The following is a 17,300-nucleotide window of genomic DNA, read 5'->3' as shown; positions in this document are numbered from 1 at the left end:
TCTTCTCCGTCTCCTCCCCGGAGCAGCGAGCGCGTTGCAGCTCCTCTTCTTCCCCTCCCGCACAAGGGCCATCAGCTGATCGGTGGCAGGGAGAGGAGGGGGGGCAGGAACCCAGCACGCTGGGGAAAGAGGCGGGGGGGACCTTGCCTGCCCTGCAGCAGCAGCCGGCAGGACCAAGCTTCTTCATCCTGTCGGGAGCGGGCGCGGAGAAGAGCGGGCCGAGGTGGGCAGGATTTTTAATGACTCTATGCTGCCTGCCGGGGTCCCGGCCTGGGTTCGGCAGCGGGCTGAGCGGGGCTGGCAGCTGAGACCCGGCAGGCAGCAGCATGCCATTAAAATTGGCTCGCATGCCGTCTTTGGCATGCGAGCCATAGGTTGCCGACCCCTGGTGTGTACGTACACACACACGCACGCCGTGTATATACATATGTCAATGCATACAGTGGAGACCATTTAACAAAGCAAAGCGGGTTCTGAGAATTGGGAAATCCTCCTTCCAATATAGAGTTCTCCCTTGAGTGGCTGTTCATGTCAATTCCAATCAGGTATGTGCGTGTGCGCAGCAGCTGGAAATCTTTTCCCCTAGCAGCACCCATCAGGTCGGCCTGAGTGCCCCCTAGAGTTGCGCCTTCATGGCACTCAAAATAGAGCCCTGCTGACCTGGCAGCCCCTCAGTTCCCTCTTACCATAGTTAGTTCTCAGTAGTTTACTAGTGTTAGTTTAGTATTAGTAGTTAGGTCATAAGTTTCCTTTCAGGGGTCCCTCCCGCCCCTCAACAATGCTCCCCCAGCACTGGGATATGCTCCAGTCCCCAGAGTTCAAACTCTGCGAGGACTGTGAAAAATTTATGCCTAAGTGCGACCCGCACTCTTCCTGTCTGCAGTGTCATGGGGAGAGCCACCAAAAGGAAAGGTGCAGAATTTGCAAAGGGTTTTGCCCTAGGACCATAAAAGACCAGGAGCAAAGGCTCAAGGTCCTTCTCATGGAGGCGGCACTCCGGCCACAATCCAACCCCAGATGAGACTGTGGAAGGGACAGCGATGGCCCCAGCCTTGGAGAACCACAGGGTCCCACAACGGCTGCTGCAACGGGTGGCCCAGAACCTGGGAATCTAGGCAGAGAAGGTGGTAGAGGATGCTGACCCTAGGGTAGACATCCTCGGCCACTCCGGGCCCACCTGCATTTCCCTGCCGTTAATTAAGACCATTGCTGAGACCACAAAGACCTTGTGTAAGACCCTGGCCTCTGTGCCCCCTCTGGCCAAGAGAAATGAAAGGCGGTACTTTGTTCCCTCAAAAGGATATGAACACTTGTATACCTCCCTCCCCTCTCCGATTCCCTGGTGGTTGATGCTGCTAATCAGCGCGAGCGCCGGGGCTACCAGGGGCTCTCCCCTAAAAATAGGGATGCTAAAAAACTAGACCTATTTAGGAGAAAGGTCTACTCCACTTGAGGAGATGCAGCTCTGCGTTTCGAACCAGAAGGCCATTGTGAGCAGATACTCGTATAACACCTGTGGCATGATGGCCAAGTTTGTGGAGCTGCTGCCGCAGGACTCCCACGTGGAATTCTCTGCACTGGTGGAGGAAGGGAAACGAATTGAACGAGGAAATAGGGCAGACCTCAATCTGATCCTTTCCAGACTCCCGCGTCTGCCCTTTGAACCTTTGGCAACGAGCTCCCTGCTCTCTCTCTCTCTCATATACAAGGTGGTGTTTCTGGTAGCGATAACCTCAGTCAGGAGGGAGTCTGAGGTCAGGGCCCTAACATCAGAACCTCCTTACACTGTGGATAAGGTTCAGCTCAAGCGTTACCCAGCTTTTCTCCTGAAGGTTGTTTCCCAGTTTCACATAAACCAGGACATCTTCCTCCCTGTATTGTACCCTAAGACACACTCAAGTGGCAGGGACCAAAAGCTTCACTCTTTGGATGGCCGCAGGACGCTACCCTTCTACATCAAGAGAACGAAGCAGTTCCATTCCAATACCCACCCTCCTTCCCCTTTGTCGGAGGGGAAGTTTTCCAGCTGCCATGCACCTGTGTGCTCACACACCTGCTTGGAATGGACATGATCAGTTACAAGAAAGTAAGTAACAATTTTTTTTCCTGCATGGCAAATCTGGCAAAATATACTCAACTTTTGGCTGTTGTCATGCGGTAGCTATGGGATGTGTTTCTGCTTAGGGATGGTTTTAAAACTGAAGTGAAGCTCCTAAAACATGCAGGGGCAGAGATCTGCTTCTGCAGGGATTATGGTTGTGAGGGGCAGGAATATGCCACCTCTGCTCAGCTACTAAACCACAAAGGCAATTGCCATGTGTATCTGCTAAGTCCTACCAGAGAGGGAGCTTCAGACCTTTGGATGGCTGAGCTGGCAGGATACTACCCTTAAAACAGTTCTTTGCTGCAGTTCCACTGGGAGAGGTGATTTAGCTTCATTGCGGTTGTCATGCATAGTAAAAGATCTCCCTCTTGATGTTTCTCACTCTTTCCTTTGCAAGAAAGCAGCGTGGGAGCAGGCTCAGTAAACCCCCTGAGCTTCATAGAATATCAGGGTTGGAAAGGACCTCAGGAGGTCATCTAGTCCAACCCCCTGCTCAAAGCAGGACCAATCCCCAATTTTTGCCCCTGATCCCTAAATGGCTCCCTCAAGGATTGAGCTCAGAACCCTGGGTTTAGCAGGCCAATGCTCAAAGCACTGAGCTATCCCTCCCCCGTGTTGGGAAAACAAACAATCATAGAGAAAGGAGGAAGGAATAACGGTGAATGGACAAGCTGAGGAGCAGAAGATAGCAGGAAAATGGCCATTTACAGGGAGTTACAAGGAGGTACAGAGATGTGTTTAGCATCCTGGCAAACGGATATATTACTAGGCCATTTGTAGGAGTGCAATAGACACAGGCCCTGTAAATAACTAATAGGCAATGCTTGATTGATGAACGTGCCCATATAGAGAGACCCTTCCTCCACCAGGCCTAGACAGGCACCTGTTCCCACTGAAGAGTTCAACTACAGCAAAGTCAACCGAAAGGTTTTTATTCATGTGTGTGGGTAAATACACCAAAGTGGATGCCTTGCACTTAGCCTGGCAAACTAAAAGTAGTCTACGTACAAAGAGATCCCAAATGATTAAACATGAGGGGTTCGGTGGAAGTCAAATCAGTTTGAGTTTCTAAGCAACTGCTGCATTTTTCACTTTGCGAGGGTTCCCCCCCCCAAGCTTTTCTTCTTCTTTTTTGAACTGCATTGCAGCTAGACTCCAAATATGTCATCTATTAAGGATATGGGCCAACAAAGAAAAAAGAAGTGGTTTCCAAGCAACAGGCACTACGCCAAAGTTTTCAGAATTGATTGCAGCCCTCTAACTCAGATATCCTTTTATTCATCCAGTCTCCAGTGTGGCAGTTCTCTGCATGCTCCCTCAGCATTCAGAGAACTGGACACCTACAGCGTCATTTCAATACAAAAGCAACATTGAAAATCATCTCACAGCAATAGGCACATGGAAATACAGCCTCTGAGGAGGCCCATAGGCCTCCATGGTTTAAAGAACGGAACGTGTGTGGGTGCAGTATCACTGTTACAATCGTGGTCTGATTGTAAGTGACTGGGATTTGAAAATTCTATTCTTTACTAGAAGTCAGAAGTGGTTGAAGTCCCCTCAGACATAGGCCAGTATGTAGTTTCCAAATTTCAGATCACTTACAGCCTCAGGATGTGCTGGAGATGCCTTTGGGTGGGCTGGGGGCACCCACATTGGATGAAATTTTTGTTGGAAGTATTGCCACCAGATGCAACTCAGAGGTGGCACCATACCCAGTGCTGAACAGATCTCAAAAGGTCTAGGGGTGAGGTGAAAATAAGCAGGAATTTGGATGTTCACCTGAACCCCTCTGGGTTGTAGAGTTGAGGTGTTGTGAGAACAGGTGACTCTAGAAGATTTCCAGTACTTCTGTCACTTGTGTGGACTGAGATACCATGGGAGTTTGTCCTATAGGGATACTTTTGCCTCCAGTCCTGAACACAAAGTGCAGGGGAAATGAAAACAAAAGTTCTCTTGAAACTCAGAAAAAGATGGATTTGATTTTGGTGTACTGGCTGGGCAATGGTTAGGTCAGGTTTATTTTGTGTGAACTGTTTCACTCACTTCCAATTATTCACCCCAGCTGTCACCATCTTACTGGGCAGCACCAATTGGCCACAGCTCGACATCACTCCCAGAATTTCTTCCTTCTGAGAGTGGTATGCAAATGTGGCAGTTCCTGGTGTCGCAGTTGCAAGGTAACTGCACCTGTATATCCCCTCTGTGGTCCCTCAAGGGCACTCACTTAGGGTTACCAGCTTCCAGCTGTCACCTCTCTTGAGCAGAGACCCACCTCTCTCTCTCTCGACTGGGGTTTTAAAGCTTCACACACAGTCCCCTGCTTTACACTGTGATATCCCCAGCAAGCCAATCTGCCTAAATACCAGTGCCTGTGCTTTGCTTTCTCTCTGAGGGCAATCAACAGTGTAATGCCAGCAGTTACAAGCTAGCACACAGCCCTTTCTAAGCAAGCACGCTTATTCTTACGAAAGCATTACAGAGAAAAACAAACACAATATACTGTATATCCATGCTGAAAACTTACCAGAGGTCACCTGTTAGTGTTATGGGGCCCTAACAGGCAGGCCAAGGTCCTTCCACCCATTCTGCAAGGATTGGGAATTTCCCCCCTCCTTTGGTCTTCCCCATTAGCTGGATGAAAATAAAGGCCCTGGGTGAGTTCAAACAGCCCTTTTAAGCCAAAATCCATTCTTTGTTTTCCTAATCTCTGGAAACCCAGTTTGAGCCAAAATACATGAGCCTCCCCAGAGGGTGGTATCTCCCGCTGTGTTTACAGTGTGAGTGAGTCATCTAAATGATCCCCCATCGTTTTAGTTCCTGAAGGAGCTATGGTAACCCTCCCCGTGCACTAGAACACAATCATACACACAATCCCTGGCTCCCAGTGATGCATCAACTTAATACAGTAGGTTCCCCAAAAATACTGCATGTCTGTCACCTGTGCGGAGTGGGTGGAATTAACAATAAACGGTGTTTAACCAAAAGCTCTTCCCACACTTGCCCATTTACATGGAGGAAAAAAGCCTGGATGTGAGGAGCCTACAATTCTTACTGGGCCATATCCCTGACTACAGCTGAATTGCACACTGTATTCCTTTGCCCTGAATTAGAGCAGCCCCAGACCCTAAGCAGCCAAAATTACAGCCACAGATATTGGACACCTGCCCTTTACCCTGATATACCGCAACAGATAGGGAATGGCATAGGGCAGGGGTTCCCAAACTGTGGCATATGTACTGAGACATCTCTGGGGGGTACGCAGGAGAAATTATGTAATAGCGGATTTTAGTTTATTTATTGCATTTTCGTAACAGGCTACTCGGATGAAGCTTTAAAACTCTGTGGGAATTTGTTATAGAAAATACAGTAATTAATTTACTTCAAGATGTACCAATGAGAACACAGATACACAGAGATGCTTACATACAGAGCCCTCACCTCCAATCATCGTACAGCGCAAGTTCAGTTGCCCAGCAACTGTCCAGTCTAACTGAGCTCAGAACTTGGGGATGGGAGCATTCGGTTGTATAAGTCACTCTATATCTGTGCATAACAGTGAAATATGGACAGATGGCTAAAGACAGGTAGCATTAAGAAGAACACACAAAGTATCAGTGATGAGAAGGGTATGGGTATGTGGGCAGCTGGTAGATCTGGAAGTGGGTACGCAATAAGAGAAGTTTGGGAATCTCTGCACCACTGGAGAATCACCCTTGCATTGAGGTGACCATCCTGATGCTGGATACTTTGGGTTTAAGGCCTGTTTGCATTGGTGACATAGTGCAATATGGCCATGCCACAAAGGAAAATCTCCCACACAACTTCATTTTGCTCTGCATCCTGCACCAGCGTGCACAGTGATCTTCACTGAGGGGCCTGTCGTGTGAGCCATGGAGAAGAAACAAGAGAATGAAGAACACAGTTTGACAAGTCAAAGTAATAAAATCCAATCCCTGCAGCAGCCTCCCTGAAACGTTGCACGGTACAACAGTTAATATTTAGCTGCTTTTGTTTTACATCTTTTCTCTGGGGAACGCTCTGAAATACATTTTGTTTAGAAATTCTGCTGCTCAGATGGTGGGGCCCAATACAGCCGTCCCTATGCTGAGTAGGGCCAGCCTCTGCAATGGGACTCTGCTTTACGATGGGAGCAGAATTAGGCCCTTAGGTTTTCTGGATTTCTTTTTCTTTCTTTGGGGCAAGATTGTGCCTTTCAGCACAGCCATGAGCAGGGGGTGGTGCACCAGCTGCCCCACCCAGGAGGCACTAGCTGCCCACACACCTTTGCTCCTTGTTTTTTTGGGGAGGGGGAAGATGAGGTGGGGGAGGAAGGAAGGAAGGATTAAGGGGATGATGAGGAGGGAGTAACTTGTTGCAACCCCTTGCAAATGTGCAGTTTGCTCCCCCTTGCACCTAGCCAATTGCTGTGTTCCCCAAGTAGAAATGAAGCCCCACCCCATCCGCTGGCTTCCAGGGGATGTGCTTCACACCAGACCCAAGATATGGGGATGGAGAAGCCTTACTTCCCCACACCGCCTTACTTAGGCAAAGATGACAAGGGATGATCTAACCTTTGGGTTTCTTACTAAAGACCTTTGCGTGAAGCCAGCATCTGCCCCTAGGAGTTCATCTGCTCCTGCTTGTATCCTCAGGAATGGGATGTTTGACATGGGGTCATAGTTAGCTAGAACTGAAATATCCAAGTTGGGCTTCTTCAGTGTTGGTCAGACTATTGTGTGTTTGAAGGAGGAAGGGAAGATATCTTCTGTCAATCAGGCATTGGCTATTTCGATCAGGAGTAGCCCCACTTGCTCATGACTCATTTTCACAAGCCAGGATGGGCATAGGTCAGATTCACAAGTCTTGGGTTGAGACTCCTTTGAGATGTCCAGAACTTCTTGGTGAGTGAATGTACTTAACTCTGGGTGTGCAGGCAGTGTTGATTGGTGGGTATAGGTGATCCATCGTGTTTTAGAAGCCTTCCCCAGTATGGGCAATCTTTTCAGTGAAGGAGGATTGCAGTCCCTCACAGTGCTTGGTACTGGACTCTGATGCATATTCCAGCGACTCAGGATTAATGACGCTGTTTACCACCTTGGATAACTCTTTGGGGCAGGATTTGGCAGTCTCAGTGAAGGCTACTATAGTGATGCTCAGAGAAAACCTCAAGATACTTCTTGTAACTTTCCACTGGAAGGGAAGGGGTGGGGGAGTCAAGTTTGGGAAACAAAGGTTTTCTGCCTTATGTAAATCCTATTTAAGGGTGGTGAGGAAAGCAAACAGGACTCCTCCTCTCCCTGGCCTGTCTGCCCAAGAAGAAAGACTGCTAAAGCCACCTGAAGGGAAAGCAGGGGGGAATCCTGACTGAGAGAGGTCCAGTCTGAAAAGAAATATAACGAACTCTGAACCACAGAAACTTTGCAACCTGCCTAAAACAACATTTAGAGTGAGAATTTACATTTTGTAACCTGTTTGTTATGTATATTCAGTTTAGCTTGCATATTTTGCTTTATTTGGTCAGTAATCTGCTTTGTTCTGTCTGTTATCTCTTATATTCACTTAAAATTCACCTTTTGTAGTTAATAAAACTATTGCTTGTTTATAATATAACCCAGTTTATACAATTTCTAACTGGGGGGGGGGGTAAGACAGTGTGCACATCTCCCTCCACATTGAAGGAGGGGGCGGATTTCATAAAACCTTTGGGTTTGTACCCCTTAAAAGGAGTGGGCACCAGAGCGTTGGGGAGAGCCTCTCAGGCTGAATCTTTCCAGAGTGCATCTATCTCTCTGTGCAGCTGGGTGTGACCCTGCCTGTGTGCTTGGCTGGAAGAGGCTTGTGAGCCTAACCCAGAAAGGCCAGGTAAAGGGGACCCAGGCTGGCAGAATAGACAGGCTCAGTGGTGTCTCAGCACATCAGGTGACAGGGCCAAAACCCTTCATGTTCCCAACCTGACAACAGCACAACTTGAAAAGGAACACAAGTTTTGCATTCATTGCCTGGATCTCTTGTGAATGTGAAATCCTGTTTGCTTCTCACATGAAGAATTGTGATTTTGGGGGCTCATTAGCCAGTGGTGGATCAGAGCTGGTGATTGCTATTGTAATGTATGGTGAAGACATTTCAGTCACCCCAGTTGGTGCTTTTCCCTGAGCTATGGATGTCATCGACTGTGATGTTTGCTGATCTTTTTCTAAGCACTAATCGGTTTTATTTTCCTCACAAATCCAGGTTCTAAAGCCTTTGGAGTGCTCCTTTGAGGGAGTGAGTTAGCACAGTGAATACCCCTCACCGTTCTCTCCTTGACATTTTAGCATTATTGCTCAGTCAAGCATGAAGCTCTTGTGGTCTCATCACCTCAGGCTGTGACTGCATCTGATCCCACAAGCTTGGCAGTCTCAAATTTTGGGCTTGTTACATGCTCCTAAGACCAGTGGGAGCTGAGGGTCCTTTCACCTCACAAGATCCAGCCCTCAGGTTTGGTCGATAGCATCCAGTCTAACTAGAGCTGAGCGGTCCAGTTTTCAAAGCAGCTCCCACTGCTGCTAGGCAGAGTTTTGGGTGCTGAGCATCTCTGAAGAGGAAGCTGGAGGTGTTTTAGCTCACTCTGTTTGGTGAATGACAGCTCTGAACCCATCTAGTGTTCTTCTTCTTTTCCAGCTCCTACGGCGAGCTCACCAACTGCACCATCCTGATAGCTGAGAAACTGGATTGCTATTGGCCGAACCAGCTGGTGGACGAGTTCTTCATAGCCATTCACAAGCACTATTTCAAAAACTGCTCCCTCTCTGGAAGATCTCTGCATGACCCACCTAACAACATCTTATGCCCATTCCTTGTGGTCCCCATCCTCATCACCCTGCTCATGACGGCGCTGGTGGTGTGGCGGAGCAAGCGGAGTGAGGGCATTGTGTAAACTAGCATGCCCCAGGATCTCAGTAAATCAATAGAGAGACTTACCTTCCTGTGGACTAATCCCTCTCTGTCAGACTCGGCGAGCCCTTGTGGAATCAGCAGCACCTTGGAAGCTTTGGTGAACAGCTTTGTAACCTTTGTAAGGCAAAATGTGGAGAAAGAACAGTGCACACTTTATGTTTAACACTGTCCTGACTAGAGAGGTGTGCTGTACTCATACACATTTCCTCTGGATAACAACCCTTTGTTCAGGCAGAGATGACATGCTTCGGACTAAATGCCACTTCTCAATTACTCTCAGTAACTGCAGCACTTCCTGCAAGCCAATTACTTGGTCATTTTAAAAATCATTTATGAGACAATTAATTGAAAACGTATATCTATATGTCAAGATTAGTATTTATACACTTAATCAATAATAAGCCACAGGATGGATCTGGGGAGGCACCATCCTGAAAACATCTAATTTATTTCTTGCAAAGTTTTGGCTTGAATGCTTCTGAAGTCTATTGTTGTTTAATTAAAGGAACCCTTGATTACTTTGCAAACCGCTGTTGTCAGTTTTTGCTTATAATGTACTGAAATATTGCAGCACTGCCTAGATACACAGAAGCCATACTTTTCATGGTTAAGAGATTTTTTGCAAGTTATTTCTCTTATAGTTTCATAGAACTGTAGAAATGTAGGGCAGGAAGGGACCATGAGAGGTCATCAAATTCAGCCCCCTGCTCTGAGGCAGGACCAAGTAAACCTAAACCATTGTTGACAGGTATTTGTCCAACTTGTTCTTAAAAACTTCCACTGATGGGGATTCCACAACCTCCATTGGTAGCCTGTTCCAGAGCTTAAGTACTCTGACAGTTAGAAAGTTTCTCATAATATCTAAAAGATATCTAGAGACCTCAGCCAAGATCAGGGCCCCATAGTGCCAGGCACTGTGCAAACATAACAAGAGACAATTCCTGCCCTGGAGAGCTTACAATCTAAACAGAGGGAGGGGAAAAAGGAAAAATTCTTCCCCGGGGAACTGAGGCACAGATAGATTTAAGTGACTTACCCAGGGAGTTTGCGGCAACTGAACTGAATGCAGCCTAAAGCTCAGTCTGGGACCTTCACCACAAGCCCATTCTTCCTTCTTTGTAGCACCCTTCAGGAGGAAGGTGCTAGACACATGTTAGCATAAGTAATTATCATAAATATTATCGGCAAGTTTGTTCCACTCTAGGATCTTATTCATGATATTTCTGACTGTCTCCAAGCTTGACAGGCAGTGTTAACACCCCCTACCCCCGCAGACACAGTCACGCTCCCTTCCTCCACAAGCATAGAGCCACTGCCATAGAAAGCATCACATTTTATAGTCCCCAAACATCGTAAGTGTCCAGCCACAGTCTGAATGGGGGGCAGGCGCAGGAAGCAACAGAGCAAAACCCAAAACAGTGGACAAACACAGCCATCAGTTATAGCAAAAGCATGGCTTTTTTCCCCAACAGGATAAGCTCTTGGAAGCAGAACTGTTGCTCTGGCAGGTTGTTTTCCATGATTGATTTTCCTCCCCTAATTCTAGTGAACGGGCCATTAGCCAATGCTGAGACCCAAAAATATTATTGGAAAACTAACTTATTCCAAGATTTGTAGGGTATAGAAATCCAGCTTCAATCCTGGAAAGCTCTCCTCACTTCCACTGGCTCTCCAGATGGCTGTTACAATAAGCCCTACACTTCCTCTGGGCTGCTAGCCTCTGTCCAGGTCCCTCACTTTCTCTAAACTCAAAACATCTTCTCCAGCGAAAATTGTATTTAGGTCCCAATCCTGCTCCCACTGAAGGACAGAGTGGTATGCAGAGGATGGGAGGAGGGGAAGGAGAGAGGTCACTGTTGGTTTCATTGTTAGTAGGATAAGTCCCTTATACTAGGGTTGACAACAGTTTAAGCTGGTTGAGCTATACTGTTCCATTTGCTTATTGCTCACCCTTATGATATGCATGGACGATGCTCAATAAGTTATGATAAGATACGGAGATATTGCAGTTTAAGTGCTGTTTTTTTATTGCATAAAGATTGCAAAAATATTTTTATCATCATTAGTCAAACCTCCTAGTCCTTAAATCAAGGTTCATGGCCCTGGGTCTCTTAGTGGAAAATGTGTATTTTGTTCCAGACCAAAGAAGCATGGAATTGTCTTTAAATATTGTACAGTATTCTGTAATAAGGAATAAGCACGTTGCCAAAGGAGTTAAGATGGGAGGGGGTTTCTGAGAAGGACAGCTTTGTTGTTTAGCAGGGACATAAATCAATAGGAGTACTTGTGGCACCTTAGAGACTAAGAAATTTATTTTGCATCCGATGAAGTGAGCTGTAGCTCATGAAAGCTTATGCTCAAATAAATTTGTTAGTCTCTAAGGTGCCACAAGTACTCCTTTTCTTTTTTTGCGAATACAGACTAACATGGCTGCTACTCTGAAACCTGTCATAAATCAATAACTTCCTTGGAAAAGGCAACTTTTCTACCCAGAGGAGCCTGGATCTGGATGAGAACAAATTCTAGTGGTATCATGGGAGGTGCAGGAATTTAAGCAACCACTCAAAGGGGCCCATTCAGACAGCAACACATGCCTGTTCTAACTAAATGGTTCACGCACAGTGGCATTAAAAATAAATATCGGCATTGCCAATAATGGGGACCTAAAGTTAGGTTCCTAGGACCAGGTCCTAGTATTTAAGAGCCTAATTCCCCTTGAAATCAATGGGAGTTAAGCACTTAAATTCCTCTAAGGATCTAAGCCCTAAGCCTGATTTTCAAAAGGGATGAGCATCCACCATTTCCCACTGCAGTCCTGGCCAAATGCTTTTGAGTCTCACACAGATTCCAGATGGATCCTCCTCTTCTCTGGTGTCCTGCAGTATTTTCCTTTCCTGCTGCCACTGTCTCCTCTTTTTCAAGGCACAGATGGGGGTTTACAGCAATCCACTGAAAGAAGGCAGAGTTATAAGACCCAGCACTCATATTGCAGGGCCATCTTTATATCTAACCACAGGGGCCTAATTTTGAAAAGCGTCTAATTGACTTGGATGTATAAAGCCCACACTGGCAGTGACAGAGTTGCAGGGGAGCTCAATTAGCCCATGTTGTGGCACCTGGTCAGGAGATAGGAAATTAAGGATTAGACCCAGCTGGGAAGAACCCAAGCAGGTGGTTCCTGTAGCAATGCAGGGCTTTACTTACAGGAGACAAAGGAGAGAGGGAGGGGGGAGTAGGAGGGAGTTCTCTTCTCCTCTGGCAAAGGAACCATAGAGGGGCCTGCAGGGTGAAACACATACCTTGGGATTGTCCCTGAGGGGAGCTGGGGAGAAGGAGATGTTTAAAGGAAACCTGGGAGAAGAAAGATCACAGGGCAGCAGCTTGGGAGGAGCCAGACCTCCAGAGAGAAAGCCCTGAGAGGGAGTGCTCTGTAACAGAACGAGGAGGAACCCTGCAGCACCCAGCAGAGGAGAGAGGAGTCTGTGGTGGACGGGGAGGAGGATGAAGATGTTCTGTTGAGTTTTGAGTTGGGCCTTGTTACCCTGGAAGGGGCAGGAGCTGGCTGGAAACCCAAGTTGCTCCACCGGAGGACTAGAGTGAGGCAGAAGGGCTGCAGTGCTGGGTCTTGCCAGGAGGCAGCACCCTGGGATGGTGAGTCTCACAGACTTGGACACCTAAGTCATGTAAGCACTTTTCAGAATTGTTTGATCCTTAAACTCCACAGAATTATGTGCTTACTCTCTGGGGGGGCTGAGCTGTGGAGGCAGAAGCCATGCACAGACATGTATCTTCAGATTTTTAGCAAAGCATAGCAGCTTATTCATTTCAATGTAAATTCAAACCAGTATAAAAATTCTCCTTTTTAGAGTTGCGTTGGTGGATAAGAATGAGCTTGTCTGGTCTAAACCACACTGCACGCTAACTAAGAATATTGTAAAGTGTTTTTAAATGATTGTCTTGCCTTGAGAGAAATGACTGTGTTTCCTGAGTGGTTTTTCCCTTTTCATTTGCATGGAGGAATTGGCAGAAAAGCATGCACTATCTGGGCTCTTCTGTAAAGCTAGTAAGACACCCTGGCCTACAGCAGCTGAGGGCCGTTAGCATAAACACACCAGTGCAATCCGCTTTCATAGCCCACGCTTTAGAACATTCCTGGATGTTTTCTGTGTGCTATATAACGTTAGCTCCTTACTGGCTGAATGCACAAGAGAGCAATTAAATAATCCCAAGCAGTTCCATATACTCTTTAATGTACTAAAACAAGCAGTGGATTGTAAATTTGAATAACTCATGATAATACCAGGCTTGAAGCATTAGCTTATGAATTCTGTCTTGTGAGAGTTGGGGGTGGGGGGGAGGACACAGTCTGAGAAGCTACTGTTTTATCCCCAAGCCACTTCTACGTCCACACACCATCTTGGGTGGTATTCATGCCTACACAGAGGCCCAATGCAGGACCTATGTGCCTCTTGCTTATTTTGGGAACATAATGGTGCCCTAGGCCTGGGGGTGGGGGTCATGACATTCTGGGGTGCAATCCAGACCAGTGTGGGGTTGTCACCACTTGCCCAGCAAGCTGGGGTGCCTCTGCTGTGCTGTTGCAGCTCCCAACCTGGGCTCCTTGCGAACAACATGTCAGTCCACAGGTGCTGACTGTTGGTTTTGGTATTTTTGCTGGTGGGGGGGGGGGGGCTTTTGGGGAGTGTGTGTTGAGAAGGAGGCTCTGCCAGATTGGGGAGAGGCTATCATCAGCATTTTTATACACTTCTTTCATATTCCACTTACTGAATGTGTCTATCATTAGTACACCAGTGGGTATGGGGGGGCTTGGGGAGGGGACAGAGAAGAGGGGACCTCTGCAGAAAGGAGCAGGTGGGGCCACAGTCTGGGCACCAGTGCTCTTTCACCTGCCCCCTCCCCCCGACGCTTCTAGGGAGTTTCCAGTGCTCCTGCCCAGCCTCCCCAAATGCAAGAGTCACGTGGTGCCTATGACTGACTGGCTCATGAGTACTGAGCACCCCCTATTTTTGGGGTGGGTGCTTGAGCCCCAGAGCACCCACAGAGTCTGCACCTATGTGCAGGTCACACCCTGAGTGTGTCTGTATAGCCACAGCAACCCGTCAGCAAACACCAGCTACAATGGCTTCCAGCTGCCTTGGTTACAACTTGCAGGTGACCCCAATACACTCCCAGTACTGAATTCCCCCCCAAAAAACATGTGTTCTGTGCTGTCCAGCTCTTTTCTGGACAGTCCAGATATACTAGGTCTGTTGCCTCTCTGGGGGATTAGCATACAACAGTTTGCTACCCTAAATGGAGTTCCCCACACAGTTCACAACACTGGATTCGTTTTGATTTGAAGAATAAAAAGGCTAGTAAACTACAAAGAGAGAGATTAAGGGAGTAAAAGGCATTAAAGTCAGAAATTGTCACAAGAGAAACAAAGATAAAATGCTTCCTAGTAATAAACTTAACAAATTAGACTTGGTTCAAGGAGAAGTCCCTTACCATACTTCAGTAATGTTGCTGACCAAATTCCCAGGCCAGGATCTGCTCCAACATCCTAAGTGTTTGTTGTCTTAAGTGTATAAGTGCCATGTCTAGTTGGCAGCCAATATCAAGCAGAGAGCCCCAAGAATCAGTCCTCAGGCCGGTTTTGTTCAATATCTTCATTAATGATCTGGAGGATGGTGTGGATTGCACCCTCAGCAAGTTTGCAGATGTCACTAAACTGGGAGGAGTGATAGATACACTGGAGGGTAGGGATAGGATACAGAGGGCCCTAGACAAATTAGAGGATTGGGCCAAAAGAAATCTGAGGTTCAACGAGGACAAGTGCAGAGTCCTGCACTTAGGAAGGAAGAATCCCATGCACTGCTACAGACTAGGGACCGAATGGCTCGGGAGCAGTTCTGTAGAAAAGGACCTAAGGGTTACAGTGAACGAGCAGCTGAATATGAGTCAACAGTGTGCCCTTGTTGCCAAGAAGGCTAACGGCATTTTGGGCTATATAAATAGGGGCATTTCCAGCAGATTGAGGGACGTGATCATTCCCCTCTATTCGACATTGGTGAGGCCTCATCTAGAGTACTGTGTCCAGTTTGGGGCCCCACACTACAAGAAGGATGTGGAAAAATTGGAAAGCGTCCAGCGGAGGGAAACAAAAATGTTTAGGGGCCTGGAACATGACTTGTGAGGAGAGGCTGAGGGAACTGGGATTGTTTAATCTGCAGAAGAGAAGAATGAGGGGGGATTTGATAGCAGCCTTCAACTACCTGAAAGGGGGTTCCAAAGAGGATGGATCTAGACTGTTCTCAGTGGTAGCAGATGACAGAACAAGGAGTCATGGTCTCAAGTTGCAGTGGAGGAGGTTTAGGTTGGATATAAGGAAAAAAATTTTCACTAGGAGGGTGGTGAAGCACTGGAATGGGTTACCCTCGGGAGGTGGTGGAATCTCCTTCCTTTGAGGTTTTTAAGGTCAGGTTTGACAAAGCCCTGGCTGGGATGATTTAGTTGGGGATTAGGTCCCGCTTTGAGCAGGGGGTTGGACTAGATGACCTCCTGGGGTCCCTTCCAACCTTGATATTCTATGAAGAGAGATGGGTAGGGAGAGAGAACTTGAGGTGTTTCTGCCCCTTACTTTTATAGTTCAGTCCCCCCTGTGAAATACATTTTTCCTGTGGGTTACCTCTAGGGCTTTAGCCCACAAAAGCTGATGCTCAAATAAATTTGTTAGTCTCTAAGGTGCCACAAGTACTCCTTGTTCTTTCTGCTGATACAGACTAACACGGCTACCACTCTGAACCCTAGGTTAAGGTTCATTCAAACAGTAAAGGAGGCAACACGGTATTTGGTGGTGAAAGCGGTTGCTCAGGTCTTTCTCACCTCTGTTAACTGAAATGCTGATATTTTTTTTTTCCTTGTCTCCTGTCTTCTCCCTCGTTGTCTGAGAACCCTGATAACAACTTGTATTTAAACTGAGGTAAACCCACATTCCTCTATTTTGACAGGACTGGTCAAGCAGATCTTAATTGGAGCTATGTGGCTTTGAATATTTGCTACCAACATTATTCAGGGGGAAGTCATAACTTGTTGCTACATATTATTGACCAGTGAGTGATTAGTTTTCAAATGATACCTCACAAGGCAGATTTTGTACAAAGATTCCTAGAGTGGAGTGTGAATACAGGAGTATGTTCTGTCACAGCTCACCCTCTACACAAAGGTGAATTTCACTTGAAATAGCCCTCCCCTCACCTGTGTTGAGCCCAGAGTGTGGCAGCAGACTGGTTGTGCTTCCCAGCAGGCTGGGAGAAAGTGCTGAGGACTTGTCATCTGTTGGGAAAAGTAGTAGGTTTGTCAGGCCTGCTCATGTAATGCTGCTCATCTGAGAATGGCGAAGCTCTTCACAAAGATGGGGAGTGCTACCTCCATTCTCCAGAAGGGGAAACTCAGGCTAGCAGGGGTCAAAGCCCATACTTCAGACTTGGGTGCCTAAAGTTAGGTATCAACATGAGGAGGCCAGGAAGCTGCTTCTCACAGAGCAGCTGCTCTGCACTGAACCAGGAGACCAGAAAAGCAAATACAGAGGCTAAGGGCCACTCAGGTATACCCTAGCAAATATAGACTAGAATTACAAGGCCTCTATTTCTAACCCAGTGAAAACTGGCTTTAATATCATTTTAGATGTATTGTCATAGCCTGAAGCACCAAGACCTCATTGTGCTAGGCGCTGTACAAACATCAAACAAAAAAGCCATCCCTGTTTCAAAGAGCTGATGGTCTAGCTGTAAGACAACAAACGGATACAGACAGACGGGGCGGAGTGCAAGGAAACCATGAGACAATATTGTCTAAATAGACAAGACGGACGCAGGGTGAGGGAAGGGGCAGAACACGCCCGCAGAGTGAACAATGGGACGGCGGCAGACTGCATGTTAACTACCCCTTCACAACTGGGGAGCTAAGAGGGGATCTGCTAAATGGAAGGGGAGGGGTGATGGTGTGGAGTGCAGCTGAGGTGAAGAGGCTGTGAGGGAGTGGGAGGGTTAGCGCAAACCATCACTCAACATAGAGCACCGACAGACTGCCCGTTCTGCAGCTCTCTCTGCAATGTCCAGGGCTCCTGGCTTTGGCTGCTCCCACCAGCTGAAGCCTCTGGCTGGCTGCTCTCTGCAGGTCTCCCCCAGGGCCATGCTGGGAGGTACCATGTGGATCTTAGTGCCCCCAGTTGTGGATGGGTGGGACTTCCTTGCACAGT

At 47.3% G+C, this 17,300-nt stretch overlaps 1 protein-coding gene across 2 annotated transcripts in view; it reads left to right on the top strand.

Moving 5' to 3' along the window:
• The window catches only part of RAMP1 (receptor activity modifying protein 1), a 152,904-nt gene that overhangs the window by 118,169 nt on the left and 17,435 nt on the right, over positions 1-17,300 (top strand). Inside the window, exon 3 of one of the 2 annotated variants that reach the window (XM_038420943.2) lies at positions 8,765-9,563. In XM_038420943.2, the coding sequence (XP_038276871.1) occupies positions 8,765-9,020 (256 nt within the window). In that variant the 3' untranslated portion in view covers positions 9,021-9,563. Of the gene's footprint in view, positions 1-8,764; positions 12,692-17,300 lie in introns of those variants that run through there. The other variant, XR_006278114.1, reaches the window with a different exon arrangement.

The sequence above is a fragment of the Dermochelys coriacea genome, chromosome 11, assembly GCF_009764565.3.
Source record: "Dermochelys coriacea isolate rDerCor1 chromosome 11, rDerCor1.pri.v4, whole genome shotgun sequence".
Classification (NCBI taxonomy): Eukaryota; Metazoa; Chordata; order Testudines; family Dermochelyidae; genus Dermochelys; species Dermochelys coriacea.
This window is presented reverse-complemented; position numbering and strand designations above follow the sequence as displayed.